General features: G+C 43.8%; 2 protein-coding genes across 2 annotated transcripts; both read right to left on the reverse strand.

The window, feature by feature from the left end:
• Positions 1–3,912: 3,912 nt before the first annotated feature.
• LOC132838485 (hatching enzyme 1.2-like) lies at positions 3,913–8,051 on the reverse strand. Its single transcript, XM_060858810.1, has 8 exons — positions 7,984–8,051; positions 7,283–7,532; positions 6,620–6,871; positions 5,930–6,063; positions 5,035–5,156; positions 4,620–4,760; positions 4,414–4,531; positions 3,913–4,300 (listed from the first exon to the last, which is right to left on the reverse strand). Exons 1-8 carry the CDS (start codon positions 8,049–8,051, stop codon positions 3,913–3,915), a joined length of 1,473 nt encoding a protein of 490 aa, XP_060714793.1.
• Positions 8,052–14,393: 6,342 nt separating this feature from the next.
• On the reverse strand, positions 14,394–15,636 carry LOC132838657 (hatching enzyme 1.2-like). Its single transcript, XM_060859156.1, has 4 exons — positions 15,519–15,636; positions 15,104–15,244; positions 14,898–15,015; positions 14,394–14,781 (listed from the first exon to the last, which is right to left on the reverse strand). The coding sequence occupies exons 1-4, from the start codon at positions 15,634–15,636 to the stop codon at positions 14,394–14,396; spliced, it is 765 nt and encodes a 254-aa protein (XP_060715139.1).
• Between the last annotated feature and the right edge of the window lie 3,076 nt (positions 15,637–18,712).

Genomic DNA, 18,712 nt, shown 5'->3' on the forward strand with positions numbered 1-18,712 from the left:
CGCTCCACTTCCGGTATTCGGAGGGGGGCTTCACCTCACTTCCTGGTTGCGGTCCATGTCACCAGCCCGATTTTTTGGTTTTTCTGTTTCTCTCGGTTTCCTGCGACATCGACCCGCACCTGTCCTCTGGGGGACGTCGCTCCACTTCCTGGTTTTCCCGTGGAGGACGCCGCTCCGCTTTCTGTCCGCGGTGGGTGTGGCAGGCCCGTATGTTTTTGCCCTAGGGGGATTTTTGTTTTATTTATTTAGTTATTTATTGTTTGTCCCGGGGCGGAAAACTCCTCCCCCCCCCGGTGTTCTGGACTCGTGTAGCGGGTTGTGCTCGGCCCTTCAGCTCGGCTATGAACGTCGCTCGACCCTTCAGCTCGGCTGTGGACGTTGCTCGGCCCTTTAGCTCAGCGGTGGACGTCGCTCGGCCTTTCAGCTCGGCGGTGGACGTCGCCTGGCCCTTCAGCTTGGTGGTGAACGTTGCTCGGCCCTTCAGCTCGGCTGTGGACGTCGCTCGGCCCTCTCTGGCTACGCTGCCATATGCCTTGCTCCCCCAACCTGCCTCTCCATGTGCCTTGCTCCCCCCACCTGCCTCGCCGTGTGCCTTGCTCCCCCCACCTGCCTCACCGTGTGCCTTGCTCCCCCCACCTGCCTCGCCGTGTGCCTTGCTATCCCCACCTGGACCCCATTGGGATTGTCAGGATGGATTGGCGCATCGGGAGCCGCGCTTTGAGGGGGGTACTGTCAGGACTTAGCCCGGACTTTGGCCACGTGCATTTGTTATGTTCCTCGTCACGTGTCTGCCCCGCCTTTGTCTGCTCCTCCCGTTTCCACACACCTGTTTCCTATTGTAATTACCTGCGTCTATTTAACCATGCCGCGTTGCCTTTTGCAGCGTGGAATCTACTGAGTTGTACTGTTTTGTACTGTTGTCCACTGTTGTCTTTGTCTGTGTTCTGTTTGGTGTCCTTTTAGATAATAAATCCCTGTTCTGTTTTCTATCCTGCATTTGGGTCCCGATTTATCCTGCATTCACAACAGTAACAGGAAAGTGTTTATGTTCAACCTGTCTTTGAAAGTGGTGGCTGAAGGTGATCAAACATCAAGTCTTGTTCCGTGCTACACAAAAAAATTCACCTCATATCCAGGAGCCACAAACACTAAAACGAGGAACATGATTTTCCCCCGGCTTTGACTTCACAATATCTTATTGTCTAGGTTCCAACTACGAGAATGCAGATGTCATTTCTGTTACATTGAAGACACAAGAATAAAAACTGACCACAGAATCCAGACACTCAAGCTGAAAGATTGTACCGTCAATGTGTTGGAGAACTAAACCAATCATCAGTACATTTACATTTACATTTACAGCATTTGGCAGACGCCCTTATCCAGATCGATGTACATAAGTGCTTAAATCTCTAACATTGAATACATTAATGCTGGCTCACTAAGTTACATACTTAAGATACCATGAGTTTAAAACATTTGTTCAAAGTTACAATGAAAAAGTGTCAAAGGTGTGTTTTTTTTTTTGTACTTTTTTTTTTTTAAAAATGCGAAAGATAAGGAAAGAAATGCTAGTTGAAGTGTTTCCTGAATAAGTAGGTCTTCAACCGCCGCTTGAAAATATCCAGTGACTCAGCTGTCCGGACCTCTAGGGGAAGTTCATTCCACCACCTTGGGGCCAGTACAGAGAAGAGTCTTGTAGTATACTTGCCTCTTACCCTGAGAGATGGTGGAACCAGTCGAGCAGTGCTGGTAGATCGGAGGGTGCGGGGTGCAGTGCGAGGAGTGATGAGGGCTTTGAGGTAAGAGGGAGCTGGTCCATTTTTGGCTTTGTAGGCCAGCATCAGTGTTTTGAATCTGATGCGTGCAGCTACCGGAAGCCAGTGGAGGGATCGCAGCAGCGGGGTGGTATGCGAGAACTTTGGCAGGTTGAAAACAAGCCGGGCAGCTGCATTTTGGATTATTTGCAGAAGACGGATTGCGTTCATAGGTAGATCTGCCAGCAGTGCATTGCAGTAATCCAGTCTAGAAATGACAAGAGACTGAGCAAGTACCTGAGCAGCCTGTGTGGACAGAAATGGTCGAATCCTTCTAATGTTGTAGAGAAGAAACCGACATGAGTGAGTCACATTAGCAACATGAGAGGAAAAGGACAGTTGATTGTCCATGGTTACCCCAAGGTTGTGAGATGTGGCTGAAGGGGAGATCAGATCGTTGTGCAAGGATATAGCAAGATCATGACCTGGGGATGAATCACCTGGGATGAAGAGCAGCTCAGTTTTGCTAGGATTAAGCTTTAACTGATGAGCAGTCATCCATGATGAAATTTCTGCCAGACATGCAGAGATCCGGTCAGAAGCTGTCGCATCTGCGGGTGGGAAAGAGAAGATAAGTTGTGTATCATCAGCATAGCAGTGGTAAGAGAACCCATGTGAGGAAATAACTTCACCAAGAGAGTGAGTATACAGGGAGAAAAGAAGAGGACCAAGTACTGAGCCTTGTGGGACGCCAGTGGAGAGTCTGCGTGGAGCAGATGTCACTCCCCTCCATGTTACCTGATATGAGCGTCCTTCCTGGTAGGAAGCGAACCATTCCCAAGCTGATCCGCAAATCCCAAGACTCCTGAGTAGAGTAGAGTAGAGACTACCCATATAGAGAAATCCCCTGGTTACTAATCGACCGCTATGTGTTTGATTCCAAAAGTTTATTAAGTCTAATACAGTACCTTATCAATTGGGTACGGTGACAGTGAAATTTCTAAAGAAACAATTTAAGTACTCAGAACGATGACAGGCCTTTGGTACGTACAGTACCTTACTACGAGTACCCGAAGCCAGAATACATCTTGAGACAAAACTATCTTGTGTGTCTCTGTTCAAGCTAACTGCAGCTGCCACCGCTGTGGTAATAATAACGTTGTCTAATTCAAGCACATTCCTCAGCTGAAAGAATGTGTAGTGGACAATTTTGGTGTATTTCTAAGCCTCACTTATCAGTTTCCCCCAAAGTATCTTGAACTGTCCAACAGAGTGAAGCAAAATTCAAAGACAGCATTACCAAAAATCTCCACAACAACTCCCTGGAATAATCCAATATTTTGGGACAAATATTTAAACAACATTCTAACAACAGGGCCTGGTACATTAGGATTTCTCACAGGCCGTGACTTCTGCAGTTGAGCCTATATGTCAGGATATAGCCCGGACTTTTTTCTTGTGCCGTCTGTATTGTTGTTTTCGTTTCATGTTCAGGTGTCTGCCCCACCCGTGTCTAATATCTTCCCGCTTTAGCACACCTGTTCCTCATGTGTCTAATTGTCTCCTTATTTATTCCGGTCACATTGCCTCGTGCAGCGCGGAATACTCTTCTTTGTGGCATCTTTGTGTCTCCGACATGTTTCTTTGAGTACCGGTTTTCTCTTCTTTCTCCCAGTGTTTCCCTTTTTTTGTGTTATGTTTTATTGAATAAAGCATGTTTTTAGCTATCCCTGCATTTGGGTCTGAATTTAATCACAAAGTCACCCCCGTTTTCTGACACTATATTTGATGACTGTCCTTAAACAAATAATGTTTATACTCATAAGTAGTCAGACATGTCAAAGTGCAATTACATTTATACAAAATGATATTTAATAAAATTACGGTACTTGTATGAGATGCAAATTGTATATTAAAGGTGTGACCATAGACCTTTTTCAGCATTGATGATTCTGGGATGATTAAAAACTGTTTGATGTGGTTTAGGTGAAATACATTATTAAAGCACACGCTATGAAAAAGATGCTTGTAGCCATTTTATTGTATGATTCCATATTTTGTTAGCACAGCAATGAAGTCAATACTGGGTCCTCTATCTTTGACAGTTACACAATGTTACAGCAAAGTTTAATCAAGTCAACATTTCTGAAGAATTTCAGCATTTGTAGAGCTTGTTGATCCTCAGGATGTCGATGGCAGACAGTTCTGTTCTCTGTCCGATCTCCACTGATGGATCAGGAATGGGAGTGATGGTGTCCAGACCGTTGATGGAGAAAGCTGTTCTTCCGTAGTGCATTACAGAAGAGTAGTCGTACGTCGTGTTGAGGTTGTTGGTGTTCTTAAGCTCAAAATTTGACTTATTGGATGGATCGATGTTTGCCCAGTTGATGGTCACGTAACTGTCGCGATCACTCCTAGTATGCTCGTGGTAGAAACCAAGTGCATGGTTTAGCTCGTGCTCGGCGATGCCATAGTAAACACAACCAAACCTGCTGAGAGAGACCACTTGAGCACCACCTGTTTTGCCCACATAAGAGTAGCATCTGAGAGAAAAGAGAGTGGGATCCACCATGTCACTAACATTAACATATGGGCACATTAGGAGACACCAAATAACTCCATTAAATGTTAGAGGGTAAGGTTTGGTGGTTCTCACCCGTCTTTGCTCTCAATGCTGAGGTAATCAGTTTGATTTGTCCTGGAAACAAAACGGATGCAGGTTTTGTTGTGGAAGGAAGCCATGGCATTGGTAATAACAGTCCTGTCAGAGGAAGCTGTAAAGAACATGGGCAACACGTTAAAAAGATATAAACAGAGATGTGTCATAAGTGGACAATGTGAATAAGGAAGTCTTTCACTTACAGAAAACATTGCTCAATACGTAAGGCACCTGCACCAGGCCATTTGAGGACTTCTTCCAAAAGCAGCTGTTGTCACTGCAGACCAGAGCATTCCTGGTTCTTGGCAAGAGTATGTCTCCCTCCAACAACTCTTTGCTGGATCCTTCATTCAGAGAAACAAAAAGGGATAATTACAGCAAAACCAATAAGCAGTACTAATGGTGGTCTATTAGCATTTTGAGTCATGCATTCTTTTGTCAAATAAAACTTTTACCAGCAGAGTTTCTCTCACTGGTGCAAGCAAGCAAAATAAAGAACGAAAGAAATAATTGCAAAATCCATATCTTAGAACAAGACAGGTTCTAGGCCCATAACTGTAGAACGTTAAGCAGTAATACTGCTGGTGCAGTGAGGTTGAGATTAGGGAGTTATCAGACCGTTGTTGATGGTGAGAATCCTTGACGTGATGTCCACATACTCAGGTTGGTTGAGATAGAGGGCTTGCGTGAAGCCAATCAGCAAGGCTAGAATGAAGAGGGATGCTCTGGACTCCATGATGCTTCAGTGTTGGGAGATGATCTGGATGCTCCTTCACCGTAGCTCAGTGACTGCCAACCTTTATTCCGGGCTTTTTATACACAGGTACACACACAGAACCAACTTGGCGTGGTTTTCAAGGATTAACTCTAGGCGTTAGTGTCTACTGTCTAATTTGTGGACCTAAAGGGAGGATCCTCTGGACTCAAAACTCATTTTACTGTAATGCCTTGCTGAAGCAGAACAGGAGTCAGGAATTTGTTTGGATATTCAGGAGTAAGGGATAGGCTGTAGCTCTTAATGACTTCTTATAGATCTATTTTTCAGGCTCTAGTCTTAGGGAGTGACTTGCAAATTTGACAAACTTAGGAGTTAAGCCAAGGTAAACAGTCTCTGTATGAATGTACATATTTTTGGCTCTGGAGAAGCACAATCTGCAACTAATACTTGTAGAATGCAGACAAATTGAGTACTCAGGTAAAGTAAGGTGAACTTGCTGCTTCATTTGGAATGAAACGTGCAGCATTACTCACCATTTTCAAGTCTATAAGTCCGCGCCTCGCCTTCCCGAAGAAGTTTAACGGCGATCCGGGAGGCTGTCAGGGTTTTTTGATGCAGTGCTCACTTTTCGTGGCGCAACAACCAGCTCTATACCCCACAGAGAACAGCCGCATCGCCTTCGTTTGTTCGCTGCTCACCGGCAAAGCACTGGATTGGGCCACCGCGGTGTGTAGAGAGAACGCCTTTCCTTCATTTGAGAGCTTTCTCACGCAGTTCCGCGCAGTCTTTGATCACTCTGTCACAGGGGAGAGCGCGGAGGAGCGCTTGCTGGCCACATCACAGGGCGATCGCACCGCGGCTGAATACGCACTGGCATTCTGCACTCTCACCGTGGAAGCAGGCTGGGAGGAACGCCCCCTGCTACTGCTCTACCGCAGGGGATTAAACCCGGGTCTCCAAGCCGAGCTGGCCTGTTGGGATGAAGGAAGAAGTCTATCCGAGTTTGTGGATCTCTCCATTCAGCTGGACAACCTGATGCGCTCGAGACGCGTTCCCACACGCGCACCCATGCGCGCGCCCACACGTCATGCGCGCCCCGACTACAGAGAGCCGATGCAGATCGACTATACACACCTCACGCCCGAGGAGCGAGCGCGCCGCTTCCGCCTCCGTCTCTGCCTCTACTGCGGTGAAGCTGGACACCGTCTACCGACCTGTCCGACCAGACCACCGCGAGGGCGACACAACCCGGTGAGTCAAAGTTCCATCATTCCACCGTCTCAGAGCTGCGCTCAGATCCGTGTGCACCTCCAGATTCGAGGAGAGAGTGTGGGACTCTACGCACTTATTGACTCGGGCGCAGCTGGAAATTTCATGTCGTGGAGTTTCATTTGAACTCATGATGTTCCAGTAATACTGTGTGTGTCTCCTTTAGCAGTGGAAGCGATAGACGGAAGGCCACTAAGAGAGGGACGCATCACACACCTCACCGGAGATCTCAGCCTGCAGGTGGGGGACCAGCATCAGGAGCATCTCTCCTTCCACGCCATTCACTCTCCATGACACACCCTCATTCTCGGACTTCCATGGCTCCAGCTCCATGACCCGACCATTTCCTGGCCCGAGCTGCACATCACCAGCTGGGGCGACGCATGTTCCGTACACCACCGGGACTCGGAGGAGCCCTGTCAGCTCAACACCAACGACACCACACCGATATTCGCCGCCATTCCCGGCCTACCACATGAATACCAGGACCTAGGGGTGGCGTTCAGCAAAACCAAAGCCACGGAGCTGCCTCCTCATCGTCCCTGTGACTGTGCCATCAACCTCCTACCAGGGGCAACACCACCTAGAGGGAGAATCTTCCCACTCCGGAGGCTGCAGCCATGACTGAGTATATCCAGGAGGAGCTGAAGAAAGGGTTCATCCGCCCCTCTGTGTCTCCAGCATCATCATGGGTTCTTCTTCGTCAAGAAGAAGGACAGGGGGGCTCCGACCATGCATCGACTATCGGGCCCTCAACAACGTAACCGTGAAGTTCAGGTACCCCCTTCCACTCGTGCCATCATCCCTGGAGCAACTCCGCCGAGCGCGGTGGGTTGGAGAAATGCACCAACCCACCTCAACTGGTCACCAGAGGCACACTCTGCTTTCAGCCAGCTCAAGGAGAGCTTCACCTCGGCACCTATTCTCCACCACCCTGACCCGGACCGACCCTTCATAGTCGAAGTGGTCGCGTCCAACACAGGAGTAGGAGCCATACTGTCCCAACGCCAGGGACCCGCCGATAAGATGTTCCCGTGCGCCTACTTTTCCCGCAAGCTGTCTCCGACGGAGCGAAACTACGACGTGGGAGATGCTGGCCATGAAAGCAGCGTTCGTTGGAGTGGCGGCACTGGTTAGAAGGAGCGCGGCATTCCCTTCACTGTTCTCACTGACCACTGCAACCTGGAGTACCAGGCACATAATATGTAGTGCATTGTAAGCATGTCTAATAGTGCACTGTGTGTACTGACTATGTATGAGCATTTTGCACATTTTCTCCTGGTAATGAGCATTTTGCACATTTTCACCCAAAATTTAAACTGTTTCTTAACTTCACATGTATGTGAATTGTTCTGTAATTTCTGGAGCACGCTCCCAAGAATTTCACTCACCAAGGCACATGTGCTGTGGTGATGTGACAATAAAAGTGACTTGACTTGATTCAGGATACTGACTCACCGATATGGTTTCGGAATCGGAAAAACTCTAGGTAAAAGAAAAGAAGCGTGAGACACAGCTTTGAAGCAACTTAGTTGATTCACAACACTACATAACGGGTTCTCACTCTGCGTGTGTTTCACGCTGGATGACGGTCGTGCTGAGCGGTGCAGATACAGAGAAGTAGAAGAAGAGAAGAGGATGACACCATTTGTTAAGGGGGATATTTTCATTTTCATCCTTCACACATACATTTTAAACCACAAACTACGGTATATTTGGACATTATTTAACCTTGTAAAGGACGAACAAAAATTTTAGAATAACACAATTTCTTACTCCAAGTTTTAGGGGTGCTGAGCTCCTTTTTAGGGGTGCTGAAGCGCCCCTAAAAAGGGGCTAGCCTCACCCATGCTACGAGTACCCGAAGCCAGAATACATCTTGAGACAAAGCTATCTTGTGTGTCTCGGTTCAAGCTAACCGAAGCTGCCACAGCTGCTGTAATTATAACGTGTTTAATTATAATATTACTATACTAATACTGCATTTTCTCGAAATTATGTTAAGTTAAATCCTCAATAGAATTATAGTACATTCAGCATTGTAAACACATTAACTTATTGTGACTAGAAAACTTAGAACATATTAACTTTCTTTTTAATGTTTTAGATGTTCCTCATAGTGCTTTAACCTTAGTTCAAGTGCAATCCATTAGCTTTCGAGGTCTTTTCCTATTCTCTCTTCTAGGATAGCATCGTTCTCGTTGCTCAGGATTTTCTCGGGAACATTTGGAGGTTTTCTTTGTTCTTGAGGTCTGTCTCCATATTTGAATTCATCCATTTCATCATCAGAGAGATCACAGAGTGGTACATGTACTCCTTGTTTCAGGGGTTTAAAGTGTGAGGTGTTTCTTGTAATGATGTGTTGTCCTCTTTGTGCCGTAATCATTGTGCCTTTTGTTTTTATCACTTTGTATGGTTTTGGATTATATGGCGTTTTGAGTTTTCCTTTTGTCTTTTCACGAATGAGTACAGAATCTCCTGTTGTGAGTTGAGATGTTGAAACTCTTTTTCTCTTGTCCGAGTATTGCTTCATCTTCTCCTTTTTGTGGCAATCAGCTTGCCTAAGTGCATCGTTGTGTACTGAGCTGTGCACTGTCGGTAATTTGATGTGCATAGGTCTTCCAAACAACAATTCGGCCGGGGATATTCCAGTGGTTTGATGGGGGGTTGCTCTGTAGTTCCTCAGAAATTTGTACAATTCCTGTTTCCAAGGTTTTCCTTCAGCAAAAGCTGTCGACGTGGCTTTTTTTACCGTTCTCATGAATCTCTCAACTTCACCATTGGCTTGAGGCCAGTACGGAGAAATCTTGCGATGGTGTATACCTAGGTGTGTAGTGAAGTTAGCTAGTTCTTGGCTGAAGAAAGGAGGGCCATTATCAGATTTCACTACGTTAGGGATACGCTAGGCCTTGATGACCTTCGTGGGCAAGTTCAAGTGCTCTTTGCTGTAAGGTTTTTGGCATTACAATACGATTTCCTCTTAGAAGAATGCTTCTGTCATCCAGAACAGTAAGTTCCTCTTTTACATTGTGGAATGATCTCAGGTCTGCCTGATCACGTTCTGAAGTGAAATTATCATTCAATGTGTGCCATTGGCCGTTGTGCATAGTGTTGATAACACATTGAAGAAGGTTGTCTTTGGCTGTTTCGGCTTTCACTTCTTCTAATGTCATGGCTTTTTGGACTGCATTGTCAGCGATGAATTTGATATTTACTGTATCTCAGTGTCAACGTCATCGGTGATTGTAGATTTGTGAAGTTTTTGTGGATGGCAGGACATATAGTCTGCCAGATTTGTTTTTCCTGCTTTGTAAACAACCTTGTATTCGTAGTAAGTAAGTAAGTAAGTAAAGTTTATTTATATAGCACATTTATCACAGCAGAGCTGACCAAAGTGCTGAACAAAGTCAAAAACTAAACATAAAATAAACAAAACAGATGATCAATAAAACAATAGAACATAGACAAAATCCGATTAAAATGCCTGGGAATAAAAATATGTTTTCAACTTCACTTTAAAAGTTGTACTGGAAGGTGCAAGGCGAATGTCCAGTGGAAGTTGGTTCCAGAGACGGGGGGCCGCAATAGAAAAAGCCCTATCACCTAGGGTTGTAGGGTTGTAATCTTAGTGCCCATCTCTCAATTCTTGCTGGGGGTTTTGACTTAGGGCTGTTGAAGATCAACTCAAGAGGTTTGTGATCTGTGAACATGTTGAATTCTGCACCGTAGAGATATAGATGGAAGTGTTCACAGTTCCAGGCGATGGCAAGGGCTTCTCTCTCTGTCTGTGAGTATCTTTGTTCAACTGGGGTTAATGCTCTACTAGCATAAGCGACAACGTAGGTGTGATCTGTGGTTCTATCTCTCTGAGCTAGTATGCCTCCTAGACCAACGGGACTAGCATCGACAATTAAGTTGGTTTCTCTGTCAGGATGGAAGTAACTCATTACAGGAGCATTCACCAGGTTGTGTTTGAGTGTTTTCAGTGCATCTCTTTGTCCTTTTCCCCATATCCACTTTGAGTCTTTCTTTGTGAGCTGTCTCAGAGGTTGAGTTGTTGATGAATAGTTAGGAATGAATCTCGCACTGTAGTTGGCCATACCTAGTAAACTTCTCATCTCACTTTGGTTTTATGGGGGTGGCATGTCTGTGATCGCCTCAATTCTTTTGGGGTCAGGTGCGATACCTTTGTTGGAAAAGAGGTATCCGAAAAACTCAAGGGACGTTTTGTGAAAGTCACATTTGCCTTTGTTGATTGTTAGATTGTTTTCATGTAGCCGTTGGAAGACTGCTTCGAGGGATCTGTTGTGTGCGTCAGCTGTGGTACCATATACCAGAATGTCGTCACTGAAATATCGAACTCCAGGGATGCCTTGTAGGACCTGTTGGATGGTGTTTTGGAAGACTTCAGCAGCTGATGAGATACCAAAAATGAGTCTTGTGTATCTTCGTAATCCAACATGTGTGGAAAATGTTGTGATGTATCTGGATTCAGGTGCTAATTCAAGTTGGTGATATCCTGAATTGAGATCCAGTTTGGAGAACATTAACACACCATTTAGGTCATGAATAATGTCATCAACGGTTGGTGAAATGTGTCTCTCAATACAGCTTGATTTGGTAATCTCATGTCAACACAAATTCGTATTTTCTCAGGGTTTTTTGGTTTTGGCATCGCAACAATAGGTGAAACCCAAGGTGTTGGACCCTCTACCTTTTCTATGATTCCCTCATCTTCCAGAAGTTGTAATTCCTTCTCAACTTTCTTTCGAACATGGAAAGAAATTCTACGATGTGGTTGAGCAACAGGTTTGACTGTCTCATCAATGTGTAGCTTAACTTGAACATTTTTCAGCTTTCCTATGCCATTTGTGATGTTTGGGTACTTTGACAAGAGCTGGTCGGCGACAGAAGGTGTAGGTTGAATTATGTCTGTAGAAAGGACAATGTGAATGAGTCCAAGTTCAGTAGCCGTTTTGTGACTGAGCAGAGATCCATGATCTCCTTCAACTACATAGAATGTTGCCTCAGTGGTTTTACCATGTGCTGAGATGTTTGTAGTTAGCTTTCCTAGTAATGGAAGTGGTTGTTGTTTACCATATGGTAGTATTTTCTTGTTGGTTGGTTGTAGTTTTGTTGACATTTTGATTTGGTCACGTGCATTTTTGTCTAACAGGTTGACTGTAGCACCTGTGTCTATTAATATATCTAGAGGTTGTTGGGCTATCCAGACTTTTGTCATTGGTTGTTTGACATTTGCAGGTTCTTGTGTGACATAGACATATTCATCATCTGTGCTTGAAGTTGTATCCGGCTCCAGTGTTTTTGTTGGTGGGCTGTTTTCACTTAGCTTCACTGCTCTCACCTTTTGCGAGATGTCTTGTCTTTGTCGTGGCTTTGTGTATCTTTTGTTGTCCCGCTCCATCCGTGGTCTGCTGAGACAACAACGAGCAAAGTGATTTGGTTTACCACATAATTTGCATGATGCTCCTTTAGCTGGGCATGTTAACTGTCCTCCAGGATCCAGGAAGGGCCACCACAGTTCCTGCATGTCATATGTGGTTTTCTCTGTGTTATTTTCTGTTGGTGGTTTGTAAGTGCTCTCTTATTGAGGTTCGTTCTTGGTATTGCCGCAAAGCTTTCGAAGGTATTAGCCTGTGTGTCATTTTCAATTCCAGCCGCCTGCTGCTCTGAAGTTTCAAATGCTCTGGCAAAGTCTAGCAATTGTTTTAATGTGAGATTACTATCCCTCAATGCTCTTCTTCGCAATCGAGATGATGTACATGTGAGTATGATCTGAGATTTTATTTCTCTGTCTGTATTTGTAAATTCACAAGTCGTTGCAAGCTGTCTTAATCTTGTGTGAAACGCATTGATTGTCTCTCCTGCTTTTTGTTTAGCCTGTCTGAACACATACACTTCATACTCCGTATTACGGCTTGGGCTGAAATATTCAGTCAGAACTTGTGCTGCTTTATCATAATCATCACCATCGCCATTTTCTGGAATTGTGTCGAAAATGTCCTGTACTTGTTCTCCTGCATAGTGCAGTAACATCGCCCTTTGCCTGGTCTTGTTCGTTACACCAGCAGCTGTTAGAAATGTTCCAAATCTTGATAACCATTTCTTCCATTTCACTGCAAGTGAGCCTTGATCTGAGTCAATGTCAAATATTGGAAAATGTGGCAGTACAGCAGTAGCATCCATGTTTTATCGGATGATGGTAGCTTTGTTGTTGAGCACGTTTTTAGCTTTAGCTTTTAGCGTTTATTCAAGCGTTGGCAAAGCATGTGAAGCTGTATGAAATTTACACACGTGTGTGTGAAATCCACTTTATACTTTTCTGCGTTTTGGTTGAGTTTTTTTCTTGATCGTTTCTGTGTGGTTTTACTGGCAAGATAAACAATGGTAACTTTTTTTTTTTCGTGCCGCATCTCAGGCTTTCCCTGCGTCTTTTTTTTTATTTTTTATTTTTTTTTTTTTAGTTTGTCCTCTCTTTGTGGTTTCGGTTGTTTTTTCGCGTTATTTTGCCTTTTACTCACTCGTCGCCATTGTAATGACCGAGACAACACCTGAGACGTGTACTTTTCAAAGAGGTTTACTGCATACTTTTCTAAGCAACACTACATGCTCTCCGTTCATAAAACACAACAGCAATCAATGCCGGGAAGGTTATTTCTTAAAGGGGCAGTACAACACTACAAATGTGTTGGAGAACTAAACCAATCATCAGTAGAGACACCCATATAGAGAAATCCCCTGGTTACTAATCGACCGCTATGTGTTTGATTCCAAAAGTTTATTAACTCTAGTACCTTATCAATTGGGTACGGTGACAGTGAAATTTCTAAAGAAACAATTTAAATACTCAGAACGATGACAGGCCTTTGGTACGTACAGTACCTTACTACGAGTACCCGAAGCCAGAATACATCTTGAGACAAAACTATCTTGTGTGTCTCTGTTCAAGCTAACTGCAGCTGCCACCGCTGATGTAATAATAACATTGTCTAATTCAAGCATATTCCTCAGCTGAAAGAATGTGTTGTGGACCATTTTGGTGTATTTCTAAGCCTCACTTATCAGTTTCACTCAAAGTATCTTGAACTGTCCAACAGAGTGAAGCAAAATTCAAAGACAGCATTACCAAATCTCCACAACGACTCCCTGGAATAATCCAATATAGTGGGACAAATACTTAAACAACATTCTAACAACAGGGCCTGGTACATTAGGATTTCTCACAGGCCGTGACCTCTGCAGTTGAGCCTGTATGTCAGGATATAGCCCGGACTATGTGCCGTGTCTTTTTGTTTTCGTTTCGTGTTCAGGTGTCTGCCCCGCCCGTGTCTAATATCTTCCCGCTTTAGCACACCTGTTCCTCATGTGTCTAATTGTCTCCTTATTTATTCCGGTCACATTGCCTCGTGCAGCGTGGAATCCTCGTCTTTGTGGCATCTTTGTGTCTCCGACATGTTTCTTTGAGTACCGGTTTTCTCTTCTTTATCCCAGTGTTTCCTTTTTTTGTGTTATGTTTTATTTAATAAAGAATGTTTTTAGCTATCCCTGCATTTGGGTCTGAATTTAATCACAAAGTCACCCCGTTTTCTGACACTATATTTGATGACTGTCCTTAAACAAATAATGTTTATACTCATAAGTAGTCATACATGTCAAAGTGCCATTACATATATACAAAATGGTATTTAATAAAATTACGGTACTTGTATGGTATGCAAATGGAATATTAAGGGTGTGACCATAGACCTTTTTCAGCATTGATGATTCTGGGATGATTAAAAACTGTTTGATGTGGTTTAGGTGAAATACATTATTAAAGCACATGCTATGAAAAAGATGCTTGTAGCCATTTTATTGTATGATTCCATATTTTGTTAGCACAGCAATGAAGTCATTACTGGGTCCTCTATCTTTGACAGTTACACAATGTTACAGCAAAGTTTAATCAAGTCAACATTTCTGAAGAATTTCAGCATTTGTAGAGCTTGTTGATCCTCAGGATGTCGATGGCAGACAGTTCCGTTCTCTGTCCGATCTCCACTGACGGATCAGGAATGGGAGTGATGGTGTCCAGGTCGTTGATGGAGAAAGCTGTTCTTCCATAGTGCATCACAGAAGAGTAGTCGTACGATGTGTTGAGGTTGTTGGTGTTCCTCAGCTTAAAACTAGACAGTGAGGATGGATCGATGTTTTCCCAGTTGATCGTCACGTAGCTGTCGCGATCACTCCTAGAATGCTCGTGGTAGAAACCAAGTGCATGGTTTAGCTCGTGCTCTGCGATGCCGTAGTAAACACAACCCGACCTGCTAAGAGAGAGCACCTGAGCGCCACCTGATCTGCCCACATCGGAGAAGCATCTAAGAGAAATAACAAGAGATTAACCAGGTCAACAGATAGACACTGCATCAAATGAGAAATAAAGAACAACAATTTTTTTTTTTACAAATACTGGGAATGGTGCAGTGGTTCTCACCCATCTTGACTCTCTATGCTGAGGTAATCAGGTTGATTTGTCCTGGGAATGAAACGGATGCAGGTTTTGTTGTGGAAGGAAGCCATGGCATTGGTAATAACAGTCCTGTCAGAGGAAGCTGTAAAGAACATGGGCAAAACGTTAAAGAGATATAAACAGAGATGTGTCATAAGTGGACAATGTGAATAAGGAAGTCTTTCACTTACAGAAAACATTGCTCAATACGTAAGGCACCTGCACCAGGCCATTTGAGGACTTCTTCCAAAAGCAGCTGTTGTCACGGCAGACCAGAGCATTCCTGGTTCTTGGCAAGAGTATGTCCCCCTCCAACAACTCTTTGCTGGATCCTTCATCCAGAGAAACAAAAAGGGATAATTACAGCAAAACCAATAAACAGTACTAATGGTGGTCTCTTAGCATTTTGAGTCATGCATTCTTTTGTCAAATAAAACTTTTACCAGCAGAGTTTCTCTCACTGGTGCAAGCAAGCAAAATAAAGAACGAAAGAATTAATTGCAAAATCCATATCTTAGAACAAGACAGGTTCTAGGCCCATAACTGTAGAAAGTTAAGCAATAATACTGCTGGTGCAGTGAGGTTGAGATTAGGGAGTTATCAGACCACTGTTGATGGTGAGAATCCTTGACGTGATGTCCACATGCTCAGGTTGGTTGAGATAGAGGGCTTGCGTTAAGCCAATCAGCAAGGCTAGAATGGAGAGGGATGCTCTGGACTCCATGATGCTTCAGTGTGGGGAGATGATCTGGATGCTCCTTCACCGTAGCTCAGTGACTGCCAACCTTTATTCCGGGCTTTTTATACACAGGTACACACACAGAACCAACTTGGCGTGGTTTTCAGGGATTAACTCTAGGCGTTAATGTCTACTGTCTAATGTGTGGACCTAAAGGGAGGATCCTCTGGACTCAAAACTCATTTAATGCCTTGCTGAAGCAGAACAGGAGTCAGGAATTTGTTTGGATATTCAGGAGTAAGGGATAGGCTGTAGCTCTTAACGACTTCTTATAGATCTATTTTTCAGGCTCTAGTCTTAGGGAGTGACTTGTAAATTTGACGAACTTAGGAGTTAAACCAAGGTAAACAGTCTCTGTATGAATATCTGATCTTAATAGTTTCAGGTCATGTAGATTTTTCTCTCAACATTTCCAATTATTATAATTTTTTGGCTCTGGAGAAGCACAATCTGCAGCTAATACTTGTTTGAGAATGCAGACAAATTGAGTACTCAGGTAAAGTAAGGTGAACTTGCTGCTTCATTTGGAATGAAACGTGCAGCATTACTCACCATTTTCAAGTCTGATTGAAGACTGATTATCTATAATTATCATTTTACATCAGCTACTGTCATAGTACTTCCTGAACCATACCGGTTCAGACACAAGAATAAAAACTGACCACAGAATCCAGACGCTCAAGTTGAAAGACTGTACCATCAATGTGTTGGAGAACTAAACCAATCATCAGTAGAGACACCCATATAGAGAAATCCCCTGGTTACTAATCAACCGCTATGTCTTTGATTCCAAAAGTTTGTTAAGTTTAATACCTTATCAATTGGGTACAATTTAAGTACTCAGAACGATGACAGGCTTTTGGTACGTACAGTACCTTACTACGAGTCAGGAGCGATTCTAGGGTCAGAGCTTTAGGGGTGCTGAGCACCCAATGAGCCCCACTGCCACCACCCACTCTCTTTTTACACAAAAACAAAAAATATGTCTATTGAAACATAACTTCATCATTTTAACATTGATTCAACTAACTCCAAAATCCAGATTTTTTTCAGAACACCAGCTTAATTGTGAGAGTTCACACAGACAGCCCCCTGTAACAAACACAAAACCTTCTTCACTCAGCACACTGTGCCTCCTTTTGTATCAACAGTCATCAGATTGGTTAGATCAGATTCAACTTTATTGAACAAAGTAACAGGAACCTGGACAACAAAATGTAATTGATCTTTAAATTATATAAAAAGTAAAGATATAAAAAAAGGAAGAGACTGAAATCTTTGAAGCACTTCCCCTGAATCCCCATTTGGCTCTACTCTGGGAGAGTTAATCTATGTCTCTGCACTTTGAGGTTGGCAAAACTGTCAATGACCCTTTGGTGTTCAATTTCTTCAAGCAACTTCTTCTCAATTGACATCACAGCTAGGTGCTGGAGTCTGCTTTGGCCTGTGGTCCTCCTGAGCCATGTATGGAGCCGACGCAAGGCACTAAAAGACCGTTCACGTGTACAGCTGCTAACTGGTATTGTCAAGGCAACCTGCATAACAGCTTTCAGTGAAGGGAACATTTCCGAATCTAGGAGTCTGTACTCTGCTAGCATGTCCTGAACTGTACCAGCCTCACTCTTGCGCTTCAGATAGTTTTTTGCAACTATCACTTCCTCTGACTTAAGTTCAATATGGTAATGCAGAGCCAGTGCTGTCAGATGAGGCTCAAACAAGAAATGGCCTGAGGTTGTACTGCATGCCTGAATTCCATTGAGCACATCCTCATTCACACCAGAAAAACGTCTCTCAAGTTCACAGATCATTCGGTCCAGACAAGGAAACAAAAGTTTCCTCTTGAGATCTTCAGACTCTGAAGAGCCACAGGTTTTACTGCCTGCCCCACAAGTTGACTCAACAACATATTCATCCATTCTCTTTGTCTTCTGCCTCTGTCCTGAGGATGATTCTACTGCTATCTGGTTTGCCTCACACATAGCTGTTCTGGAGTACAGATCTACAGCAGTGGTATTACTGCGTTTCTGCTTCATGGTGTCAGTCACTGCATTTTTGTATGTCACTGCTTGGGCAATGTCAATGGTCTCCTTCTGTACTGTAGGTATTTGTGTAAACCTTCTGTTACAGACAGGAGAGTGTGGAAAACCATCTGCAAATACACTGAGGAGAATTTACTGAGTTTTGCCCTCAATCCACCCGCTGTACAGTAGGTGTCTTGATTGTGGAGAGGCACTCAATGATAGCAGGGAAATTATCAATCACTGCTGTCACTGAATGAAGCTGGCATGCCCAGCATGTAGTTGACAACTGCACAAGTTCTCTTGGCTGCAACCCTTCTTTTGAGTGTCCACAAACGTATGGTGGTTTACAAGGGAGACACTAAAAAAAGAATGGAGACTTTCCAGCATGTTGAAGAACTCTGTGGCTTCAGAGACAGCTTTGCATGTGTGACATAAAACAAGATTTAACTCATGTGCATAGCAATGCACATAAACTGCCTCAGGGTGCTTTTTTTAAAAATGGGCTTGTACATCTCCAACATCCCCACTAATGACAGCTGCCCCATCGTAGGTCTGTGCCACACATTTCAACTGATCAATTCCCTTCTTTACCAACTGATTTTAATTGCAGCTGTTATCGAAGTAGCATCAAACTGTGACACTTCTGTAAGGGCTAGGAACCTTTCTTTGAACTTTCTTTCAACAGACACGTATCTAACACAGAGTGCCAACTGTTCTATCTTTCCATCCCTGGCCTCATCAGCCATAATCGCATACATATTTGCTCCCTTTATCTCACTGATGATATTTTCTGTTAGTTCTTCTGAAAGCACTCTATCATCTCATTTTGGCTATCAGATGAGAGGTACGTGGTGTTTGAAGGGGCTGTGTATCTCTGCAAGAAGGGATCAAATTTGGTCAAAAGTGATATGCACTCTAGGAAATTGCCTTTGTTGTGACTTTCATCCATTTCATAATGACCTCTGAATGCTATGCCTTGCTTCCCCAAGAAGCAGGTTACTGCCATAATATGCTCTAGGTACTGCCTTCTTTCACTAATT

Source organism: Tachysurus vachellii, chromosome 23 (genome assembly GCF_030014155.1).
Source record: "Tachysurus vachellii isolate PV-2020 chromosome 23, HZAU_Pvac_v1, whole genome shotgun sequence".
NCBI classification, from domain to species: domain Eukaryota; kingdom Metazoa; phylum Chordata; class Actinopteri; order Siluriformes; family Bagridae; genus Tachysurus; species Tachysurus vachellii.

Coding starts and splice junctions, on each gene's coding strand:
- LOC132838485 (XM_060858810.1), bottom strand. CDS start 8,051: ATGGTGTCATCCTCTTCTCTTCTTCTACTTCTCTGTATCTGCACCGCT. Junction 7,533..7,983: donor CAGCACGACCGTCATCCAGC/GTGAAACACACG, acceptor CCTTCTAACCAG/TGCCGCCACTCCAACGAACG. Junction 4,532..4,619: donor CGTATTGAGCAATGTTTTCT/GTAAGTGAAAGA, acceptor TGTTCTTTACAG/CTTCCTCTGACAGGACTGTT.
- LOC132838657 (XM_060859156.1), bottom strand. CDS start 15,636: ATGGAGTCCAGAGCATCCCTCTCCATTCTAGCCTTGCTGATTGGCTTA. Junction 15,245..15,518: donor GATTCTCACCATCAACAGTG/GTCTGATAACTC, acceptor CTCTGGATGAAG/GATCCAGCAAAGAGTTGTTG. Junction 15,016..15,103: donor CGTATTGAGCAATGTTTTCT/GTAAGTGAAAGA, acceptor TGTTCTTTACAG/CTTCCTCTGACAGGACTGTT.